The sequence below is a fragment of the Scomber scombrus genome, chromosome 5, assembly GCF_963691925.1.
Source record: "Scomber scombrus chromosome 5, fScoSco1.1, whole genome shotgun sequence".
Classification (NCBI taxonomy): domain Eukaryota; kingdom Metazoa; phylum Chordata; class Actinopteri; order Scombriformes; family Scombridae; genus Scomber; species Scomber scombrus.
This window is the reverse complement of record NC_084974.1, coordinates 28,961,594-28,982,744: the sequence shown is the minus strand read 5'-3', so window position 1 is coordinate 28,982,744 and position 21,151 is coordinate 28,961,594. Positions and strand designations below refer to the sequence as shown.

At 39.2% G+C, this 21,151-nt stretch overlaps 2 protein-coding genes across 6 annotated transcripts in view; one reads left to right on the top strand and one right to left on the bottom strand.

Moving 5' to 3' along the window:
* Nucleotides 1-11,763: 11,763 nt before the first annotated feature.
* kcnj1a.1 (potassium inwardly rectifying channel subfamily J member 1a, tandem duplicate 1) lies at nucleotides 11,764-12,882 on the top strand. Its single transcript, XM_062419526.1, has one exon. It carries the CDS (start codon nucleotides 11,764-11,766, stop codon nucleotides 12,880-12,882), a length of 1,119 nt encoding a protein of 372 aa, XP_062275510.1.
* Nucleotides 12,883-16,456: 3,574 nt separating this feature from the next.
* Nucleotides 16,457-21,151, bottom strand: part of fli1 (Fli-1 proto-oncogene, ETS transcription factor) — a 32,616-nt gene continuing 27,921 nt past the window's right edge. For all 5 annotated transcript variants that reach the window (XM_062419014.1, XM_062419015.1, XM_062419016.1 and 2 more), the window contains 3 exons: nucleotides 21,090-21,149; nucleotides 19,952-19,999; nucleotides 16,457-19,766 (listed from right to left, as the gene is read on the bottom strand). In XM_062419014.1, the coding sequence (XP_062274998.1) occupies nucleotides 19,237-19,766; nucleotides 19,952-19,999; nucleotides 21,090-21,149 (638 nt within the window). In that variant the 3' untranslated portion in view covers nucleotides 16,457-19,236. The remainder of the gene's footprint in view (nucleotides 19,767-19,951; nucleotides 20,000-21,089; nucleotides 21,150-21,151) is intronic.

Here is a 21,151-nt window from a genome sequence, read left to right as displayed (position 1 = left end):
CTGAAAATTAAATGTGCATTACTTGCGCCATGTAAACAGCGATTGTAAAAGCAAAATACATGACATAAATAATTGATTTCTGCCACCCATTCTGTTAAAACACTTCAGACAGGATAACGGTATCTGGGGTTGGTCAGACTCTCATGCCTCAGTCCAAACAAGCAAAACTGACAGCAGCCCTGAGTCGATAGTGCATGTCAGGTCACAGTCATCACGTGAAGAAATGATCATTTCAGAGGTCATCACTGAAGAAAGAGGAATTAGTTCCTCCTGGAGTGAGGAGAAAGTGTCATACTCCTCTCTCTGCTCCCTTGGGCTCTGATATTCTCTTCCTCCATCAACACCTACATTACCCCCCCAATACACACACACACACACCGTCATCCACACCCTCCGACCGACTCCCCCTTTGGATTCGCTTTCTTTCACCTCCTCCCAGGCTTCATTAGCTCTGATTGATCCTCTTGTCAGAGCTTATGGCACCGCGATGAACTGCATTGTTACAAGCAGCCTGGAACTAAAAGGAGCGGGAATTGATATCAGAGGACAACCACAATAAACATATCACTACAAGGGTATGATGGAGGAAGTTGAGTGTCTGATCATGGGTGTGTGTGTGTGTGTGCTGAGGAATTCCTTGACAAATTGCCAAAATGTGTCACACAGCAGAAATACTGAAGTTCTTGTTGAGGCTGCTGGTAAGGCACACTGCTATATGGTAACATCTGAAATATTTAACTGTACAACCAATTTTCTATTTTGCGTTCGGCGTTACGCAAAGAACGGAACTGGAGGCCAGCATTTAATAGCATGCAGAACTGGTGAATGCTTGAAGAGGCAAGGTATGTTTGCAATGAAAAATGTGTAAATTATTAAAGAATCTATCTGAGCGAAGCTGGTACAGCTTTGACTTAAACAAAGTCTTCAATGTCGTCATTATAGTCCATAAACTGTTATTTTGAAGGAAAAAAACATGTAAAGGCCCAGCAGTAACCATTATGTACCCCTTATTTTTCATATTTATATGCTATCGTTTAAAGGGAAGCTTAACTTTAGGAGAGAACATCTATTAGTGTTTAAATTATGAATTATATGAGTGTGAAGATCTACAGCGCAGCACAGTGCTTGTTATATGTGAATACATAATTTAGAAATACTGTCGCATGTTTTTCTCTTATGCACAGAACCCTTACAGTACATATTCACAGTGGGATTCCTAAAATAAAGCATATATATACATATATATACAGGCTTCATATAAGATCATGTGCAATGACCACTGAACACCTTCTCAAAAACAACATTCAAATGTAAACATTGGACTGAATATAACTGCTATATGAATGGCAGTTTTTAATTTACATAATATATTATGGGTGAGTTACCAACATCATATTTTGCAATCCTCCATTTGAAGTGAATTAAAGATGCTGATATCTTTATATATGACAATACCATAGCTGGTAGCATGTGTGAGAGAGGAGATTACGTCATTAGCATGTGTTCATGAAAAATTGATTTCCTTGCCAAATTAATCTTTTGTCATTTGTCAATTTTTATGCTAAAATAATCGACCATAACAGCTCTGTTGCCATTTAATGTATTGAATTGAACAGAATGGGACTGCTCCCTCCTATCCAGGGCGCCACTACACATTCCTCTCACAGTGACACTATGTGGAGGAGAGAGGCATAGCAATGAGTGATTAAACAATGACTGGACACTGCTATGCTTGGACGTTGTATCTATCTTGGGAGCATCTTAAACCTTTGCTACACTATGGAATTAACAGTGTATTCTTGTACAGTAACACATGCCAGATTTGAGACATTTTGGAAAATTTTGCAATTATCTGCAAGCAGTAAAAAATAATGAAACTACAAATTGCTTTTTTTTTGGTTACACCCTATCAGCTACTGACAGCCTGAAGAAGATTGAAGCAGATATTTCTCTGTTGGTCTTTTTCTGTGAGAGCTACATGCAATTGGGTTAATATAATTGGTGACCACTGACAAAACCAACCCGGTAAATTTTCAGCTCACTCTGTTCTCTGAAATCAAGAACTCCATTCAAATGTAAAATGTAATTTCCACTGTTTCCTTTGTTGTTTATCTTGTCATCATTTGCAAAATGTTCCACTTAGTCCAGGTCTTGTGGGATATCTTGTGTATCTCTCTGGATTGATGTGCCCTACTCAGTGGAGAGCTGTCCTGAGAAGACTAGCATCAATGATATTATCTTGAGAATAGAGGAATAAGCATATATCACAAATATGACATGACCCATTTTCCCCTGTGGTCTATGTTCTAGTCAAAGATCAAAGAGATCAATGACAAAAAGATTTGGCATCCATGGTTTAGTGCAGCCACCTCTTCTAATGGCTATGTGTTAAAAGAATATAGTCTGTTGGGAGCTGCTGTCAGGTTGAGTTCTTACCGAGACACAGAGCGTACCTTCTGAACATATCCCTCCAGGCAGAAGGATTTTTAAATTCTCTTGGACCCACCAGCTGCACAATTCTTGTGAAGGGTTTAATATGCAAGTTTAGAGATACCTTCTTCTCAAACAGTACTGCGCTTCAGTATAGTCTGCATTGAAGCTCTGTCAGGCCCATCATTATAACCACTGCAAAGCAGAGATAAGTCTTTTTAACTCACTTTTTTCATTTGTAGAATATTACTTTGAGATACAAAAAGATAATGAAGTAGCTATAAAGACGGACAAAGAACTGTGGATCTGTGTGAAATGTGATATAATGGCTCTGTGGTTGTATTAGCAACCTCGGAAAGGTATTCCCTCAAGTGGAACAAAAGTGCAGTGTTCTCTTGCGGATTTTGTCACCGGGTGTCACTTTACAACTTGCAAAATTGAATTCATGCTCATTCCACACCTGACTACTGACCTTCGCTGAGCATAGTGGTGGGAGGGAGAAAAAGAAGTGAGAGAAATGATTTTAAGCTTTTAAGAGATGGTTTTGTATGTTCTTTCCTTTTCACTGAGTCACTTATTCAGACTAGGTGGCTGCTGTTTAATCAGGCAGAAGTCCTTTGAGTGGTGAATGTGCGACAGGAGACATGAGACAGGACAGGATCATAATGTGACCTGAGAATATTGAGTGGAAGACAAAAATACTCATATGATCCCCATACAACCTTGGGAAGCTTCAAATTGATGACTGATTATGCCAGAGGACAGAAAGGTCCCTAAAGACCCTTCAAATCCACTTTACCCACCATTACAGTTCATTACACCATATACATTTATACCATACATTATACTCATTGAAATCCAATTGACAAAATATTCGTGAAAGGCTTAAAAATAAGATATATATAAGATTGTTTTTATTCATTTCTGGTTGCAATCCCAAACCTTGTACTTTTCTTACATGTCCACAGGGCAAACATAATGACACCGTGTTGTACAAGAAACAAAACAGACAAATTCATTGCCCCAGGAGCCCTGCATAACACATCTAACTTGACTGTACTGTAAATGTTTGAGCAATGCTTTTCATCTTACACTTCACTGCCTACATACTTCATTCACATCCCAGCCATCTGCTTATGAAGCCGAAATTGGTGTTAGAGAATCTTAAGAGCTGTGGTTAAAAAGGGATACATTATGGCACAGTAAAAAACCATACGCAATTCCATTTGTTTTGACGAAGGCGAGCAGTTAGAGGAAAAGTACGTAAGGCGTAAGTCCTGTGATGGAAAATACCCAAAAACCCTGTTGGCCTGGCTTCTCATATTTGTCCTCATACAGACCTGACAGCAAAAGGTCTTGTCTGTAAACTTCCAATGATGTGTGCATTCCACCCAAAGTCATCAATACTGTATGCATATATCCTAAGATCATTATAGTTATAGTTATTAGTTAACATATTGCCTTTTTCTACATGCCTATATTTCTGAATTTTCCAGACAAAATGTTCTGTGCACAAAAGCAAATTGAGAGTAAGCTAGCAAAGTACATAGACAACTTGTGAGAAAACACTTTGCTGCTTATGTTTATATTATCGCAAGAGGCAAATACTTTACCAACACATCGTCATAAATAAACAACCACATTGATTGATTGTACTGACCGCTCCAGAACAACCCAAAGGATTGTTTTCTAGTATGTCACCTCTATTGGTGCTTTTCAAAACCGTTATTGAAGCAAATATTGATGTACTCATGGTTGAGGTCTGGTTAGGTTTAGGCACAAAACACAGTTGGTTATGGGTAAGGCAAGATCATGGTTAGGGTCAAAATGATCACTTGAAACATAGTATAGGTTAAAGTTTGGAAACATTCGTTGTTATGGAAACAGTAAACATCATGGCAGTCTCCTGTCCAATTTTTGGCATTTATCTACCAATCCACCCAGCCCACCACCTCCTATTAACCCTCCTGTCGTCCTCCCGGGTCAAATTGACCCCAACTCTTTTGACTGTTCCTTCTTTCCTTCCTTCCTCCCCCTTTCTTTAATGTTTCCTTCATTCTTCCCCTCCTTCCCTCTTTCTTTGCTCCCTCCTCCTTCCATACTTTTTTCCTCACTTCCTTCCTTCCTTCCTTCCTTCCTTCCTTCCTCCCACCCTTCTCTCCTTCCTTCCTTCCTTCCTTCCTTCCTTCCTTCCTTCCTTCCTTCCTTCCTTCCTTCCTCCCTCCCATCCTTCTTTCCTTCCTTCCTTCTTACTCCTTTCCTTCCTTCCTTCCTTCTTCCCTCCCTCATTACTCCTTTCCTTCCTCCCTCCCTCCTTCCTTCCTTCCTTCCTCCTTTCCTTCTTTCCTTCCTTCCTTCCTTCCTTCCTCCCTCCCTCCTTCCTCCTTTCCTTCTTTCCTTCCTTCCTTCCTTCCTTCCTTCCTTCCTTCCTTCCTCCCTCCCTCCTTCCTCCCTCCTTACTCCTTTCCTTCCTTCCTTCCTTCCTTCCTTCCTTCCTTCCTTCTTCCTCCCTTCCTCCTGTCCTTCCTTGACCTGAGGACAACAGGAGGGTTAAGGAGATTTGTCACCTTATATCGACGCCAATTGAAGTACTTCCTTGGGTCATTATTACTATGGCCTCTAGATGGCGTCTGTCAGTCAAATGTAACTATAAGTCCTTTTGCCGGCTGAATTTTCAACATATGCTGTTGTTTTCCTTCAGGACGGGCTGGTGAGCATGTTGCACAGCTTGGGAGTACAGTGCTTGGCATTTAGCACTCTGAGAATGATGGATATGGAATATGAATGCTCAGTGACATGATGACCCAGCAAAATGGCTGCAATCAGTGTATGGACCCCTCTGCCCCCTCTCCACTCACACACTCACTCAGACACACACACTAGCACACGCAGAGTTGTGTTTCCATCACTTCACAGGACATTATATTGATTTACATTCATTTTTTAGAGACTTACCCTAACCTGTACTTGCATAAAGCTAACCTTAACCTCACCCTAACCTTAACATGACACTAAACTAACATCAACTTTAAACCATGTCTTCACCATAAAATTAAGGATTTATGTTAAGATGACATTTTTGTTCCCCTTAAGGGATTCAAGCCCCCACATCATGAGTAATACTTGGTCCACACACACACACAGATACACACGAACATCATCCCTGAAGTATAGACTATTCAGTTCAACCCTATCAGATCATGTGATCATGTGATCATCACAAATGTTTAATTTCATTTATGCTAAAATTAATGAAAGGGTTTTATTCTAAGGCTACATTTCATAATTTATTCAGACTGCAATGGATTTTTTTTCCAGACATGAAACAGCCGCATGTGTTTTTTGACTGAACAGCCTTTTTTTTTTCTTTTTTAAGCAAAAAAATAAACTAAAGACTGAAGATGTGAAAGGAGCAGCATGAGCAATGGGCAACTTCAGATTTAGATAATGAACTCTCAGCCTACAACTGCTCACAGACTTCCTACTAGATGTGCATGTCGAGGGTTCAAGTGTGAGTCAGAAGACCACAATGGGGCCAAAACAAAGCAGGACATGAACCTTAAAGGGTCATGGCAACATTTCGAATATTTAACAGCTTCATCCATGGTCAAATCTTAACAGACTTAAAAAGAGGCCTTGATTTGAATGCCAAAGAAGTGTTGTCAATTCAGTTCATCTACTCACCACTTTAAAAATGTGGCTTTTCCTAATGTTGAGCTGGAAGGGTGAAATCTCAAGCACAAGAAGGTTCACTACTTCTTTCAGATTCAGATGCTGGTATAATATTTGACAGTAGTACACCAGTATCCCATGTTCTTCAGAACAGCTTCATGTTAACTATAAGCCCCGTTTCCACTGCAGGAACTTCAGGGTAATTTTACGGGGCCATTGGACCGTGTCTCCATAGCAGGACCCTCCCCCGAAGGACAATCTCCCGGAACTTTTCCGGGGGTTAAACAAGTCCCTGCCTCTGGGTAGGTACTCTGTTAGGCCCTGAAAAGTTCCTGGGTGGGGCTTGAGGTTTACTTGGGGCTGATTGGGTATACTTCAAGCGGGATGTGGCGTCAACAGAAAGCGCTAAAATAAGCAGCATTTTTTTAAAAACCCAGTAGAAGAAGAACCGAAGTAGAAAGTGTCTATACCTGCGGAAAAAAGTTCATAACGTCCACCGCCATGTACACGAAAACAAAACAGAAACACGGCAAACACCTCTGCTCCCTGTTTACCACCTCGTTGTCGCTTTCTTTGTTATGTTTTCTGCGAGTCGCCTCGGTGACGCCACGATCAGAGTCCGGTGGGTCTTATATGGGTCCTTCCTGAAGTTCCTGCTGTGGAAATGGGGGCTATAGTGACTGTGGATGTATGTGTGGGTGTCAGATTTTGTCTGGTTAAGATGATTGTCATGTTATATACTGTATGTTAATAAAACATATGTCGTGGTCTTTTGTAGATTGGATTCAGAAATGATCTCCAGCATGGCTCTGGATTCTTCTTCTTATTTATTTAATTGACCATATGACTTTGGCGTATTTCAAATATAATTTTCAGTTGATTTAAGACATGCAAATATACTGTACCGAATCACTCAAAAACATTAAACAGCAACATGTGGAGATAAATCTTCATTTGATTTGTTGTATCTTTCCCCTGCTGTGCTAATCACATCACAGGCAATAAAGATAAGTCACTGACTGGTGACAACTGAAGCTGATTGACAGAAACTGACACAGAAACCACCATTGTTCATCTGAATGCCTTAGGTGAGGCGGTAAGAGACCGCCATTGTTTACTATCACCTTGAGACATCGGGTTATCACAGGCCCATCAGTGCTGATCCCTTTAACGTATATTTCTGATCAATGAGACCTCAGGGTGATGGAGTTGTGTTTTCGTACTAATAAGCTTTGTAGAAATCTGTTTACACACATCAACTGTAGCAAGTAATGGAGATCATTGACTTTTTCTTTACATTGTGATATATATTAAACATTAAATACTTCAAACACCTATTTATTACAACAACCAAAAAAAAAAAGAATAATCACTTCTGTTCGTAATTCTAACGCCTCTCTCTTGAAAACAGCATCACCCGATCTGACGGACCAATCTGTTAATTGTTGTTTTGTTTTTTGGTCATTATTATTCAGTGGAAGCAATTGTCTCAGCATCGTCTTGCATTTCTATCAATCAAATGTGGCCTCCACGGGGATTAAGTTGCTAAACTGGCCCAACAATCACTGCAGCTATGTGATCTGGTGGCAATTTACCGCCCTTTTGTCTGAAACAAAGGACATTTAAAACAAGAGTCAATATAACAAACACACAAACTAACTCTTGAATAAAAGAAGAAGCTTAAATAAACAAGCTTGGTATCTTTTTTTTTAAATTTTACAATGGTTTAACCCACAAAAAAAGCCTAATCTTGTTGTGTGTCAACAGTAATGTATTGTAGCTGTCAATAGAATACACTTTCTGCAGCTTGCAAGGTAATACAGCAGCCTTTTTTGTCACTTTTGCTGGGAACAATAGAGTTGAAAAATGACCCCTATAACAATTCACAACTTTTCTCCCCCTCAGCATTCAGAGCATCTTCAGCTCATGAACTGATTTGGTTCCTGGTTGACCCTGGAGAGCTATCTATTTGGATCTAGAGCATCTTTTTTTCCATCTCCACAGCCTCTGTTGTCTCACTCTATCACCTATTTATGTTCTATGGTCCCCATATTTCATCACAACAAAGCTCTGTAGTTGTGGCAAAGAGAGGGAAATGGTTGTTGCTCGGGGGGAAGATGACTTTGCCGCGGAGAGTTGTGAAGTACTGATGTTTGATTGATAATGACAACACTGTACCCGGAATGTTTTCAACATTTTTTTATGGGGAACCTTTTCAGTGAATTGGAAGTTTTATGCATAAACAAACTAGGTTATAGTTTCCTTTCAATCATGAACACATTCAAGAGATAACTATAAAATGTTAATATCAGCTGATAAAAAACTGTGAAAGTGTAGCACCTTCTTTTAGAATATTTTAATCATCCTTTGCTGCTCAAATATTCTCTTATGTCATGGAACATATTTCAAAATCAGATATCAAAGCCTCAGCACACTGGTCCACTTACCAAAAGCTGGCAAACAAAAACAACTTCATTGATTTCTCCAAAACAGGAGCTACTTAAATGGTGTCTGTCCGTGTGTGTCTACAGTAAATAATCCCACATCACTGTGGAAGATAACCAGAATCATATACAGAAACTGTAGACAGGTTTTGCGTTTACATCGTCAACATTCACTTTCAACCATTTTCCTGGATTTTACACTCACTCACTTTGAAAAAAAAGCTTAAACCCTAATAACAAACTAGAAAAACAACAAAGAGTAAATCCAGAGCAACTCTCAGATGTTGGAGGACTGGGAGTGTAGTAGATAGAGGTCAGCTTGGCCTGCGGTGCCAGGCATCTGTGGGGTAAACACAACTTATTTGAGCCAGGAGGGGGAATGCATGCATATGTGTGTTGTGGGGGCGGAGGGGTGCTTGATGTCCCTGTGGGTGTAAACATCACTTGGATTATTCCAGCACACCATGAGAGGACAGTATAAATGAACACAGGTGTTGGTCAACAGGTATAAAAGGAGGACACACCTTAGCTGTCGCAATCATTTGTGAAAAAGAATCACACAGACACAGAGGAGAGGTCGAGCTGGAGATTGCAATTCATCAAGTTTTGGATGTGCCACAATACACACAGGTGAGTGTTGACTGAAGAAAAGTCACTTTCATGTTGACATTTTTCATTTTCAGCTGTACCTCATTATTGCAAAGAGGAAAAAAAAGATGAGTATGATGCATGTGTGACTAGTTCAAATGCAGTTATTTGAATGGGATATATGATTGTCACTATTGCTGTATTGTTACTATGAGAGAAAAAGAAAGAGGGCTGCAAATAAATTGATTGGTACAATTATCTTTTTACGTATAGACTTTATATTTTATCGCATGAAACTGGTTCGTAGCTTATTAACAAACAAATTCACCACAAATAGGGCATTAAGGCTCAGTATAGATGTATTTCACTAACCCCCTCTTTAAATCAAAAGTATTTTTTAAGTCCCTGCTATAGCTGAAGTTATGTAACAGTTACATTTTTAATAATAATCAAATTAGACTGTTGTTGCTCTGTCGTGAGAATAAGCTTTAAAAATAAGCCATTATAATGAATTAGACACTTCAAAAGAAAGATTAATAATCTGCTAATCTTAATGACAGTAATGCAACAGAAATAACACTATTACTCTACTATGTAATGCCCAGATTTTTATTTGTTCCACTACAGTAGATGTAGTCAAAGAAGAGGTTGTCCTTAGGTTTCTAATGCTTTTCACTGTAACACACAAGATGTAAGAACTGACAATGAGCCTGCACTTGGAAGACAGTGAACTCCCCCCACTATATCCAAAGTATTAATTAACATTAAATCCAGTCAGCACAGTATGTGGTGTTAAAGCTTTGAACCTAAAACACTATTACTGTCATGACTCTCTGAGCCTTTTAATCACAGAAATGTCTCAATACAGCCACACATTCAAGGTACTGTAAAAAGTTCTGTGTAAGGATACTGAAATGCCAAAAATACAAGAAAAAAAAGGTCAAATACAATTCAATCATTCATATAAGGAACATTTTTATACAGTGATCGCTAGTCTTAATGATTGATTTATTACATTTAAACTCTGATCTTAACTCAATAATCTTAGGTTTGACTCTGAGTCATGACAGTAAAGCAAAGGTTGTTTCCTTTTGGAAAGCTAGTTGTTTTGAAATGCAAAGCAATAATTTAGAGTAAGTCGTCATACATGCAATTAAAATAGTCATTACCTGAAATGATTTCAGCTCTTGTTACAGTATGAAAACATGCTGACCTAATCACTGGGTGTGGAAGGAAAGGTTTACATTCAAAGGGATTAAAGCTTGCAAACAAGCTACACCATGTGATTATCAGATTTCTTTTGGCAAAATCACCGTGTGTGAGCCTTGAGGGCTGAAAACAAAAACATAAACTCAGTGCACTGATCGTTTTGTACTACTTAACACTCACTAACAAGCACGCCATGATCCAAATGGGTAGTTTGCATGACTTGGCAAGAACAGAGGCCATACTTGTTTGGAAACCTCTGTCAGCCAATACTGCCAGTTACCATTCATCAAGTACCAGACTTATGAGAACTCAGAGCTTGAATAAAGTCAAAGATTGTTATGTCTGTGAGCAGCTGGCCTTCTGGCTGGGTTTGCTCAAATTATTTTAATGCCACATTTATTTTTTGCTGCATTGAAACCTAGAAAACAAAGATGATCCTTGTTTTGAGACACTTACACGGGACCAAAAATCCCAAATTATTTGGTTTATTTGGATCACATGCGTTCCTCAGTGGAAACTTTTGTTTCTTATTAATGTCAGGTCTTTACTGCAATCCTGCATCCACCCAGGATTACAGCCTTTCACTAAGGATTTAAACTTCAGTGGGACAGAACAGCTTGGAACATATGAGACTTTACATACAGTAAGCAGTCCACAGTGAGGCTCAGTCATAAAGTAGGAAAACAGGGAAATGAAAACAATTGTAAACAGAAATAGGACAGATGCTCACTGGAACTTATCATAAAATACAAACATTTTAAAAAAGAGATAAAGGAAACGATTGAAGTGATTTCAAGCACAAATGTTGTTGCATATACAACTAGGCATATACTGTGTACTGCATTTGTCCTTGGCACAGAATGCGCAACTATATCCTCCTTTTTCCATCTCCCTTCCAGCACTTGACAGTCTGTGTCATCTCGACATTGTGCTCATTGATTGTGGTGAATTTCTTCAAGATGAATGACAGTCTGAGAGTAAAACTTTCTGACAGGCTGACTAGTTAAATGATGGATACTGTAATGCAAAGCTGGGGCATTACCGAGTACATTTATTTTATTTTTTATTATATTATACATATTTTTTTTTAAAACTCAGAATGTTTTCATTAAACCTTGTTGCACATTTCTGTGAAGAGATTTTTTGTCATTACTGGGGCTGCCAGTGTGGTGGGGCCCCCGGTGCAGTGTCTGATGTGCTTACAGGATAAGTCCGCTATGAACAGAATGCTTGTAGTGTAAAGTTTGCATTCATTTCATTAATGAGTTTCCCATCACTAAAAACAGTTTTTCTTTCCCTCTAAAATTGTATTTAAGTAATTCATCAGTGCATTTTTTTGGTGACTACTTTTTATCTATGTACTAATGCTGTATATATTTTCTTGTCTTTCATTGTCTTGTAGGTGGTTGGCTTATAGAAAATGTGTGGATCCCTGAAAAAACGCATCCAGAATTATCTGAAGGACCGAAAATATCAGAGGACCAGATTAGTAACCAAAGATGGTCGCTGCAACATTGAATTTGGAAACATTAAGTACAGCAAACACTTTGCATTCCTGGCGGACTTCTGGACCACCTTTGTGGAGATCCGGTGGCGTTTTGTCCTATTCTTCTTCATCGCCTCTTTCACCCTTAGCTGGTTCATTTTTGGCCTGCTATGGTACTGGATTGCCCGAACTAATGGAGATCTGACGTGGCAAAAGCCCCCTGCAGAACATACTCCATGTGTTGACAATGTTGTAGGACTCACCACTGCTTTTCTCTACTCCCTTGAAACTCAGACAACAATTGGGTATGGTGGACGAGCGCTCACCCCAATTTGCCCAGGTGCTGTAGCGCTTCTCATCATCCAGTCCCTCCTTGGAGCAATTATCAACTGCTTCATGTGTGGAGTCATCTTGTCCAAAATCTCTTCGCCTAAAAAGAGGGCTAAGACCATCACATTTAGTGACATGGCTGTCATCAGCCCCAAAAATGGTTCCCTCTGCCTATCAATCCGAGTGGCCAACCTGCGTAAGACCCTGATGATAGGAAGCCAGATCTATGGCAAGCTACTGAGGACAACAAACACACCAGATGGGGAGACCATCATCATGGACCAGGTGAACATTGACTTCATTATGGACGCCGGCAAGGACAACCTCTTCTTTGTATGTCCTCTCACGCTGTATCACATGATCGACAAGAGCAGCCCATTCTTCGAGATGGCGGTGGACACACTCCACAATCAAGAGTTTGAGCTGGTCGTCTTCCTAGATGGTACTGCAGAGTCCACCAGCTCCTCCTGCCAAGTCCGGACCTCCTTTATTCCTCAGGAGATCATGTGGGGCTACAATTTCTTGCCCATCATCTCCAGAAGTAAAGAGGGCAAGTACAGGGTCGATTTCTCTAACTTCTCCAAGGTGGTCCCTGTGGCCACCGCACACTGTGCCTACTGTTTCCATAACATCAGGGGACATCATCACCACTCCAGAGATGGACATGACAACCAAGGTTTTGACGTCATTGATATTGATCAGCCGAATGTCACCAAGATGTGACACAATGGAGACATTGACAATGAACATTAGAAAGAGAGGCTTGTAGCTCTCATTGACAAACTCGTCAAGAGTCTGATGGTCAAACAGGTGCTGGAGGCAGGTGGGTTTACTTAATGGCAGCACATTGTGTAGCATTTAAATATGAAGCAAGGAAAACCCCCTTAATTGTTATTCTTTTGTGTTTAACACTGATAAGAAAACTATATATGGGTCACAACACATAGCCTATTGTGAACTATTTGTATGTAAACCACACCTATCTCTGTCTATTGAACAAAAACCTGTTCTCAGAAGGGAAGCTGGGTCATGCAAGATGGTGAAACTACAATTCAAGAACAGAAAAAGAAAGTTTTCCGAATTGCTCGCACAAGAAATATACTAACGTGAGCTCTTGCTGTAAATGAAGATAAGTGGCCCAATTTACCTATGGCCTTACACATCAGGTTTACTGAGTATGGAGAGTCAGAACAAAACAAATGTATTATCCTGTATGCAAATCTTACAGTTACTTGAAGTTGTGGTGTTGAGGGCCATGCTATTGTCATGGGGTAAGAAGAAGATAAAGTGGTTGCTCAATAATTCATGCGACTGTAGGCTGCTGTACACAAAGGCCCTGCACATGGCCCTGAAGCATTAAAGTATGCTTAACTATTCAGACATCGAGGCACAATGGGTTGGGCTCAGGGGCCAGTCTTTTCAAACAGTGGTCGAGGTAGTTGGGGTTTTCTTCTCGAGTGAAGAAAATGTGAGAGAACAAAGCTCTCAGGAAACACTTAAATTATGGCTGCATGCAGCACTGACTTGTAGTATGAAAATCAATTATATTTGTTTGTCTTGTTTTGAATTTGATATCAAGGGAAAATAAAATAAAGGCTATTTTTTACATTAAAGATGTGTGCATTGTATTAATCTTTTTTTAACCAAACTGGAACATCAGAAGTGCTGTTATCAAAAAGGTCAAGCAAAAATAATGACAGGTGCCAACCCCTATCACATATTCTCATCTACAAACAAAGTGAAGTTGTGACAGTAAACAGAGATCCAAACACAACATAGTCAAAGTGTTTGGTAGATAACAGCAGTTGCGTACTGTCCATTATTTTGCCCGCAGGTTTTGAACATGAAACCAGAACTCTATATTTAGAAATATGACAGCACATACTGTATGCTCGCATTGAGTTTTAACCATAGACTGTGTATAAAATGGACGCAACATCCGTGACGTCCCCCATTGATTTGTCGACTGCTGCTTGGAAGCGAATAGTTTCGGATCTGAAACACGGAGAAACACAGATTCTACTTATATGGGCATCAGGAGGAGCAAGAGGCGCCCTCCTGAACCTGTGAATCAATCAACCTGTCAATCACGACGTAGCCACGCCCTAATGCATACCCTGCTTTATCGTCAAATATAAAATCAGGGAGGCCAACATTTCACAAATGAACATCATACTGCATTGAAGAAGGCTTTAAACTAGCGATTGAGACCATAAACACATTTTGAAAACGTTTACTGAGGTTATAAATCAAGTGAGAAGTTGGTGAATTCTCCATTGACTTGTATAGAGACGGAAGTCCTTTTGACACCAAAACAGTCGCCCCCTGGTGGCCTTTTGATAGAATGCAGTTTTAAGTTACTTCCACGTTGGCATCATTTCAGAGGACCGGAACTCCCCGCCTGGTTTTAACGGGTCTTGCTAAGGCAGACCTTCCTCCATGACCCCTCTAATGAACTACATGCTTAGATCCTCATGAATTTGTCTGCTCTTAGAGATGTTACTGTAGCAAATAATAAACAATAGTATTATTATTCGGTGAGAAAAGCAAGGTTGATAAATATGTCATATTTACAGCTAAAGATGATTCATGCTTCACTAGCTCATTTTGATTTAAAAAAAAAAAAAGAAAAAACACAACTCAACACGGCTGTTGTGCCTCAGTTACATGTATTTTTGTCTCCATGCAAATTGATAAACAGTGCACTTTATAAGGCTGGAGCTATCATTTCAAACAAACACCATGCCCACATAGCAATTAAACTACCAACACCTATCATTTGAGTGTTCAGGAAGAAAAGTAAATTACGCAAAGAGTCATCAAACTGTTTGCAAGAAGGTAAATACTGAGTAGGCTTATAAATAGATTTATGGCAAACTAAGCCAGATTTTAGATTTTACACCTGATGTTATAAACCACTAGTTGTGTTGTAAAGAAGGTGAGAGAAGCTGCTGTGGTCAAAGTGAGTTTCTGACTGAAATATTTACAGTTTTTGCCCTTTTTCTTTTGAATTGCACTCGTGACAATTCTGCAGGTGCAATTGACATTAAATGTCAACATTCAAGATGAGGTGTAGTGCAACAGAGAGGATTGCAAGGTCAGGGTGTCAGCACTGACATGTCCATTACGTGATAATTACCTCTTGCCTTTATAAAAGTGGTGCCAGTGGCCCAACCATTTTTAAATGAACCTAACCCATTCCCAATAGCTTCATATGAATGAATAGAAATTTGTTGCAGATAGGACTGAAAATACTCACAAATACTGGAAGGTTTAAGGCTTAAGGCTATAAGGTAAGCTTTAAGTAGTAATATGGGTTTTCAAAGTGAATGAATAAGTGAGGGATTATTGTAGTGTTGCTAAATGGAGATACTGTGAATGTTCGGATTATTATTAGATGCAAAACTTTATGATTATATATTAAAAAAATGTGTACTTTCAGCATTTCTCCTACCTTGATAAATGAGAGTTGTAGATTGGCAAATGTTAAGATAAATGTAGAAGGTTTTTTCCCCATTCTTGACAGAGCTTTCTCATCTGTCAGTTTCTACAAATGGAGAAGTACAATTCCCTAAAAGTATGAGCCTTTGGCCTCGTGTTTTCACTTGATTCCAATTTTTTCTGGAACCGAAAAGGGTGTGAACACAGATTAACAGTATTCTTACAGTGAGAAAATGCAAGTTATGATCATCATTGTTAAAAGCTGGCATCAAGAAAAGAAAGCCTTTTCTTGTCCTCCGTCAACTCATGTCTGTAAATGATTAGTACTTAGAATATAGGCTAGTCTTACATACAGTAAATGGGGTGGACAATATTATATATATATCAACATCAACGACAGCACTGCAAACTACAGCCTCCAAAATGACCACAATGTTAAATCTAGACTTCTCGTAAAAAAGCTTAGATTTTTACTATATCCCCTTTGGTTATTTTGTGTATATATTCAATTATATTACAATCAGATGGCAAGACTTTCATGGTTGATCAAGATTAAATTGCCTAACTACAAACTTGTAGCAACAACTTTATCTTTCAGTAAATCACATGTGAATCTAGGTGAAAAAGGTACACTGCAGTCAAGGAAATGATTGAATAGCAAGATTGTTTCAGATCTGATCAATACAAGGATACAAATTCTAACACCGACAGTGCAAACAAGTCCTTTAAGTTATCTAAAAGAAACAAAATAGCACAAGAAATATACAGTACACTTTTAAAGTATGTAATGAGTTATCTGTGTTCATACTCAGGTCAAACAGTGGGCAAGCAATAGAAGATAACTTGAGAGGTAAAAACATTTATTTTGTCACATTTTCCTATACAAGTCCTTTTTCAAAAAGTATTACTTCATACATTGCAGGAATGACAATAATAATAATACACTGGGTAATTGTAAAATTATACACATATATATATATATTTATATATTTGATATCCAAAATACATTGCATATACGAAGTAGCACAGATCCCTTTTCATTGATAATGATTCTGAAATATGGAATTAAGGGTCCATTAGAATAATTTCTTTATGCTACAAATTACATGTTCCCTTTGTATTTGTTCATTTAAAGCTATAAAACTTCAGGAGACGCTTGTTGTTGATATGAATACTGTTTGATTTTTTTTTTTGCATAAAATACCTAAATTCTTTAATGCACAGGAAAAGCGACCAATTCCATGGCTATTTGGCATCAAAAGTCATTAATAGTGGAAAGAACCATCATTATCACATGTTGCATATAGAGTAAAGGAATCCCCGGTTATTGGATTATGATTCAAGCAGGCATTTGTGGTTTTCGGAATACTAGAAAAATCTTGTGCACGTAAAGGCACGTAGGATGTTACATGTTGAATTTCAGAAATAATAACAATAACAAGAAAACAATAAATGTTAAAATGTATTGCCCAAATGTACAGATATAAAAAAAAACGCTTAAAATGCTGAACAAACTACTTAGCAGAAATGGACTTAAAAGGTTTGCATTTTTGACCGAGGTCAACTCGTATTAATTCTCTTGACTTTTTAATACTGTGTCACATATGAAAATAACTCTGCATAATTTATACAGTAAGTTGCTTTAATGCCTAGTTGACTGATGCTTATAAAATAATAAAAAATAGGTCTGACAAACGCACAGCGTTTGCGAATCTGAGGATTTCTTTGTTTCATCTCGTCATACTTGATTGGTTTTGTTCTCTGATGAACTACTTAGTCCTAAGTAATTTATTTTCAAGTGTCCCTTTTCCGTTTCTCTAAAGTAATACTTTTGCTATTATTATAACAGCTTTGAACACCTGCAGATGGATATGTTTTGACATGGTACTATTACATGATGATGAAATCCTGCCTTGAGATTCACGTGTATGTGGCTGGGCTTTAGATCAGTGAGAAACTAACATTCAAACACACATGCTGCTCTCAAACTAGGATCCAGCCCTGGTAAAATGCAACTTGACTGTCTATTAACATGACTTACTGCTAAGACACTTCTTTGTGTCTGTGTGACCTATATGGTCCTGACTGGCCTACATAGAGGGAGACACCCAGCGTAACAGCCATTATTGTCAGAGTGCACTTCAAAATCAAAAATTGTCAGATTTCTTGTTAGACATGGAGATGACTGTATGTATCTTACCATGCATGATGTAATGCTGTCTCTCTATAATGAATAGACAATAAATGGTTTAAAACAGCAGTTAAGGTATGGCACGAACATTGTGAGGGTCAGGCTTTGATTCTCATTTTGGCACATAGTAAAAGTAGATGCACTTATGGCACTGTGATAAAAAAAAAAAAAACATCCAAACAACATCTTGTTATTTAGATATCTACATAGTTACATTTGGAAAAAGGCTATCCATGTTTTAAATTTAGACATTTCTGTGTCCAGCAAAAGTGATGTTAAGTAAAAGAACAATTTTTTTTCATTAAATGTTAACAAAGTGAAAACATCTGACAAATTTTGATTTTGCTCTAGGATATCCTTTTTACACGTGTTTCACAAACCAGACGACATTCACATTAATCCTGACATGGTCGAGCAACAAAACATCTGGAAATGACTGAAAGGCAACAACATGGCGAACATTTAATAGCCTAGTGTGTGGCCCCCTGAAAACATCTGACCTGGGTTGAATTATCGTTGCAAATTACTTCAATTACATCTTGACTCTTCTGTTGTGCTTCCCCAGCACAACTGAGTCAACTGTATACATTACCCATCTTGAACTCCACACACAACACAAAAAGCATTTGAAATAACTAAGTTGACACAGGTCAGCAAAACATACAGCGCTTCCTTCTCTGGTATTTAACTCTTCTCTAGCCTTCCAGTTTGGAGGATAAATTAAATTGTGAATGGCATATTCCAGTTGCCAAATTTCATTCAGTGCTGAGAAAAGTCCATCTGTTTGAGAGCTCCTTCTTGTCCAGCGAATTCCAGAAGACTCTCCACACACACATAAAAAGATGTAGACGGACAGACGAGCAGACGGAGACAGTGGAAACAGAAGGCTAGATGTGGTGGGAATAAGAAACCCCGACAAGGCTGTAGACAGTAGAAAGGGCAGATGCTTTAAAGCGTTATGTACATAATGTACTGAGGAGGATGTAGATTGAGACCTATAAATAATAGGCCCATGTCTGGTTGTTGGGGCGAGGAAGAAGACAGACTTGGGTTGCTCTCCTGTCCTTAGGCTTTGGTTTGGGAAGGTTTTTGGAAAGGATACCAACTGGCCTGTAGTTGCAGCTCTCAGGAGGTTGGGAAAGAAAAAGGCACAGGAAACTCAGACGCACGTCCAAAACATAAACAAACAGTTGCTAGTCTTGTAAAGGTAAGTAGTATTCCATTTTGGACCATAGCATCCAGTTGTTTATAGATTTTTACAAATATAAAATATTTCTCCTTCAATTTTTTTCATCCTTCATTTATGAGTAAAATTTCTTCAGAGGACAACGGCCTCTATCAACTAGTCTTCATTGCTTCGGCATCATTGGGAGTGCAGGTCAGCAATTGTGGACTTAGAAGGGGGGAGAGGTTTTCAAGGGTAGTGGATGGCCAGATAGAGGTGTTTAATAGTAACTGCCCAGGTGGGACGGCACATGGGTGTTAGGATGGCGGGGAACATTTGGGTTGGGGTAGATACCTCCAGTGGGCGAGCTCCAGTATGGAGCGGTGGGTCCAAAGAAGTTAGAGGAGGTGACTGGCATGGACGGAGGGTGGGGGGACACAAAGTTGACCTTCTGCTGGTGGGCGTGGTAGGAAGGCACATAGGCTAGGTCCGAAGGGTACTTGTACATGGAGGACTCGGTGGGGTGCGGCTGCAGCGCCTGAGCGATGCCGTGGAAGTCGAACTTGTAGGCGTAGCGCTTGCCGTGCACCTTGGTCATGATATTTTTGTCATAGTAGTAGCGCAGCGCACGGCTCAGCTTGTCGTAGTTCATATTGGGCTTGCTCTTACGCTCGCCCCAGCGCCGCGCCACCTCGTCCGGGTCTGTCATCTTGAACTCGCCGTTGGTGCCCTCCCAGGTAATACAGCCAGCGTTGGCGCTGTCAGACAGGAGCTCCAGGAGGAACTGCCACAGTTGGATCTGACCTGATCCTGATGGTGGACACATACACAAACATTGGTCAGGCACAGAGGCATCTTCATTCAAATAAGAGCACATTATTTACTGTTCACACCTCAACGGGTCATTATCTGCCAAATGAAGCCTGAGACATTTCTGAAAACCTTCCAAGACAATGCCCTATACACCTCGAATGCATGCATGCTAAAATTCTTACCTGGATTGGCTAGGCGACTACTGGTGGGGCCCAGAATCTGGTAAGGATCTGTGGACAAAAGGAAATATTTGTTGGTATTCACACTGACTGCTGTGATGATTTAAAGGAATGTAACCCACACTAATTGGTACTAACAGGTCAGTGATTTCGCCATAGCACACAGACACAACAATTATAATTGGAATACACTTGATAATGATAATTATCCATTATTCTTTATTATGTTTCAGCTTGAGTAATTAAAGCTAAATATGCAAAACACTGACTGTGGTGAAGTCTTGGATGAGTGTATTTGGATTATTGTGCTCTGCATACCCACTACATAATGAGCTGACCATGAAAACCAATTACATGTGTTAATAGATATGTGGCTGAGAGGGAAGAGAAAAGTACACACACTCACACGTAAACACTCAAAGCTTGGTGGTAAACTGTATTCCAAAAAGTCTATTGTTAATTTGCCGCTGAAAACCACGTAAACAATGGTTTTTACACTTTTCTGTGGCTGTGATGATTGAACTCATGTTGAAATGTGTTTACTTACATTTATACTGTACTTACACTTTAGATCTTTGGCTGATTATATGACAATTTTTAACATACAGTATGTGTTGCACCCTTAAAAAGACAGGACTCCATCTTCCATTTAGGCAACTTTATTGTCCCGGTTCTGCATTATTTTTAAAAATAGTTTTTCAAAAGACTGCAGCCGGAGCTCAAACAGCAATATCGTATCTGTACAAAAACCAAAAACTCAAACTGCACGACTGTCGCACACCTACGTGCCGACTCATAACATATACTGTCGTAAAACTTTCATATTACACTCAATGAAATAAAGCATAATAAGCACAAAATATCTGGACCAAACAAAATAAAAATGCATTTTCATGTAAGTGCTTCACCTATTATTATACCTGTGAAGTTTATAATTTCCCAGATATTTCTAGATCGCAACATATGCAACAGTAATGTAAGGTGCAGTTTTTAGTTTAATTCTCTCATAATAACCATGCATCGACTGTCTTGAAATTCAAGAGAATAAGAAAAAAATACAGGTACAAACAGGTAATAACAGTTCTTGTTATATAGTGCTTATACAATATTGACCAAGACAAAACATCAGGTGAGCTGTTACCTGGCTGAGGTCTGGGCTGCTCAGTGGACTTGGTCACATTCTGAGTTACCACCGGTGAGCCT

Excerpts from the sequence above, each read along its gene's own strand:
- kcnj1a.1 (XM_062419526.1), top strand. The coding sequence starts at position 11,764 with ATGTGTGGATCCCTGAAAAAACGCATCCAGAATTATCTGAAGGACCGA.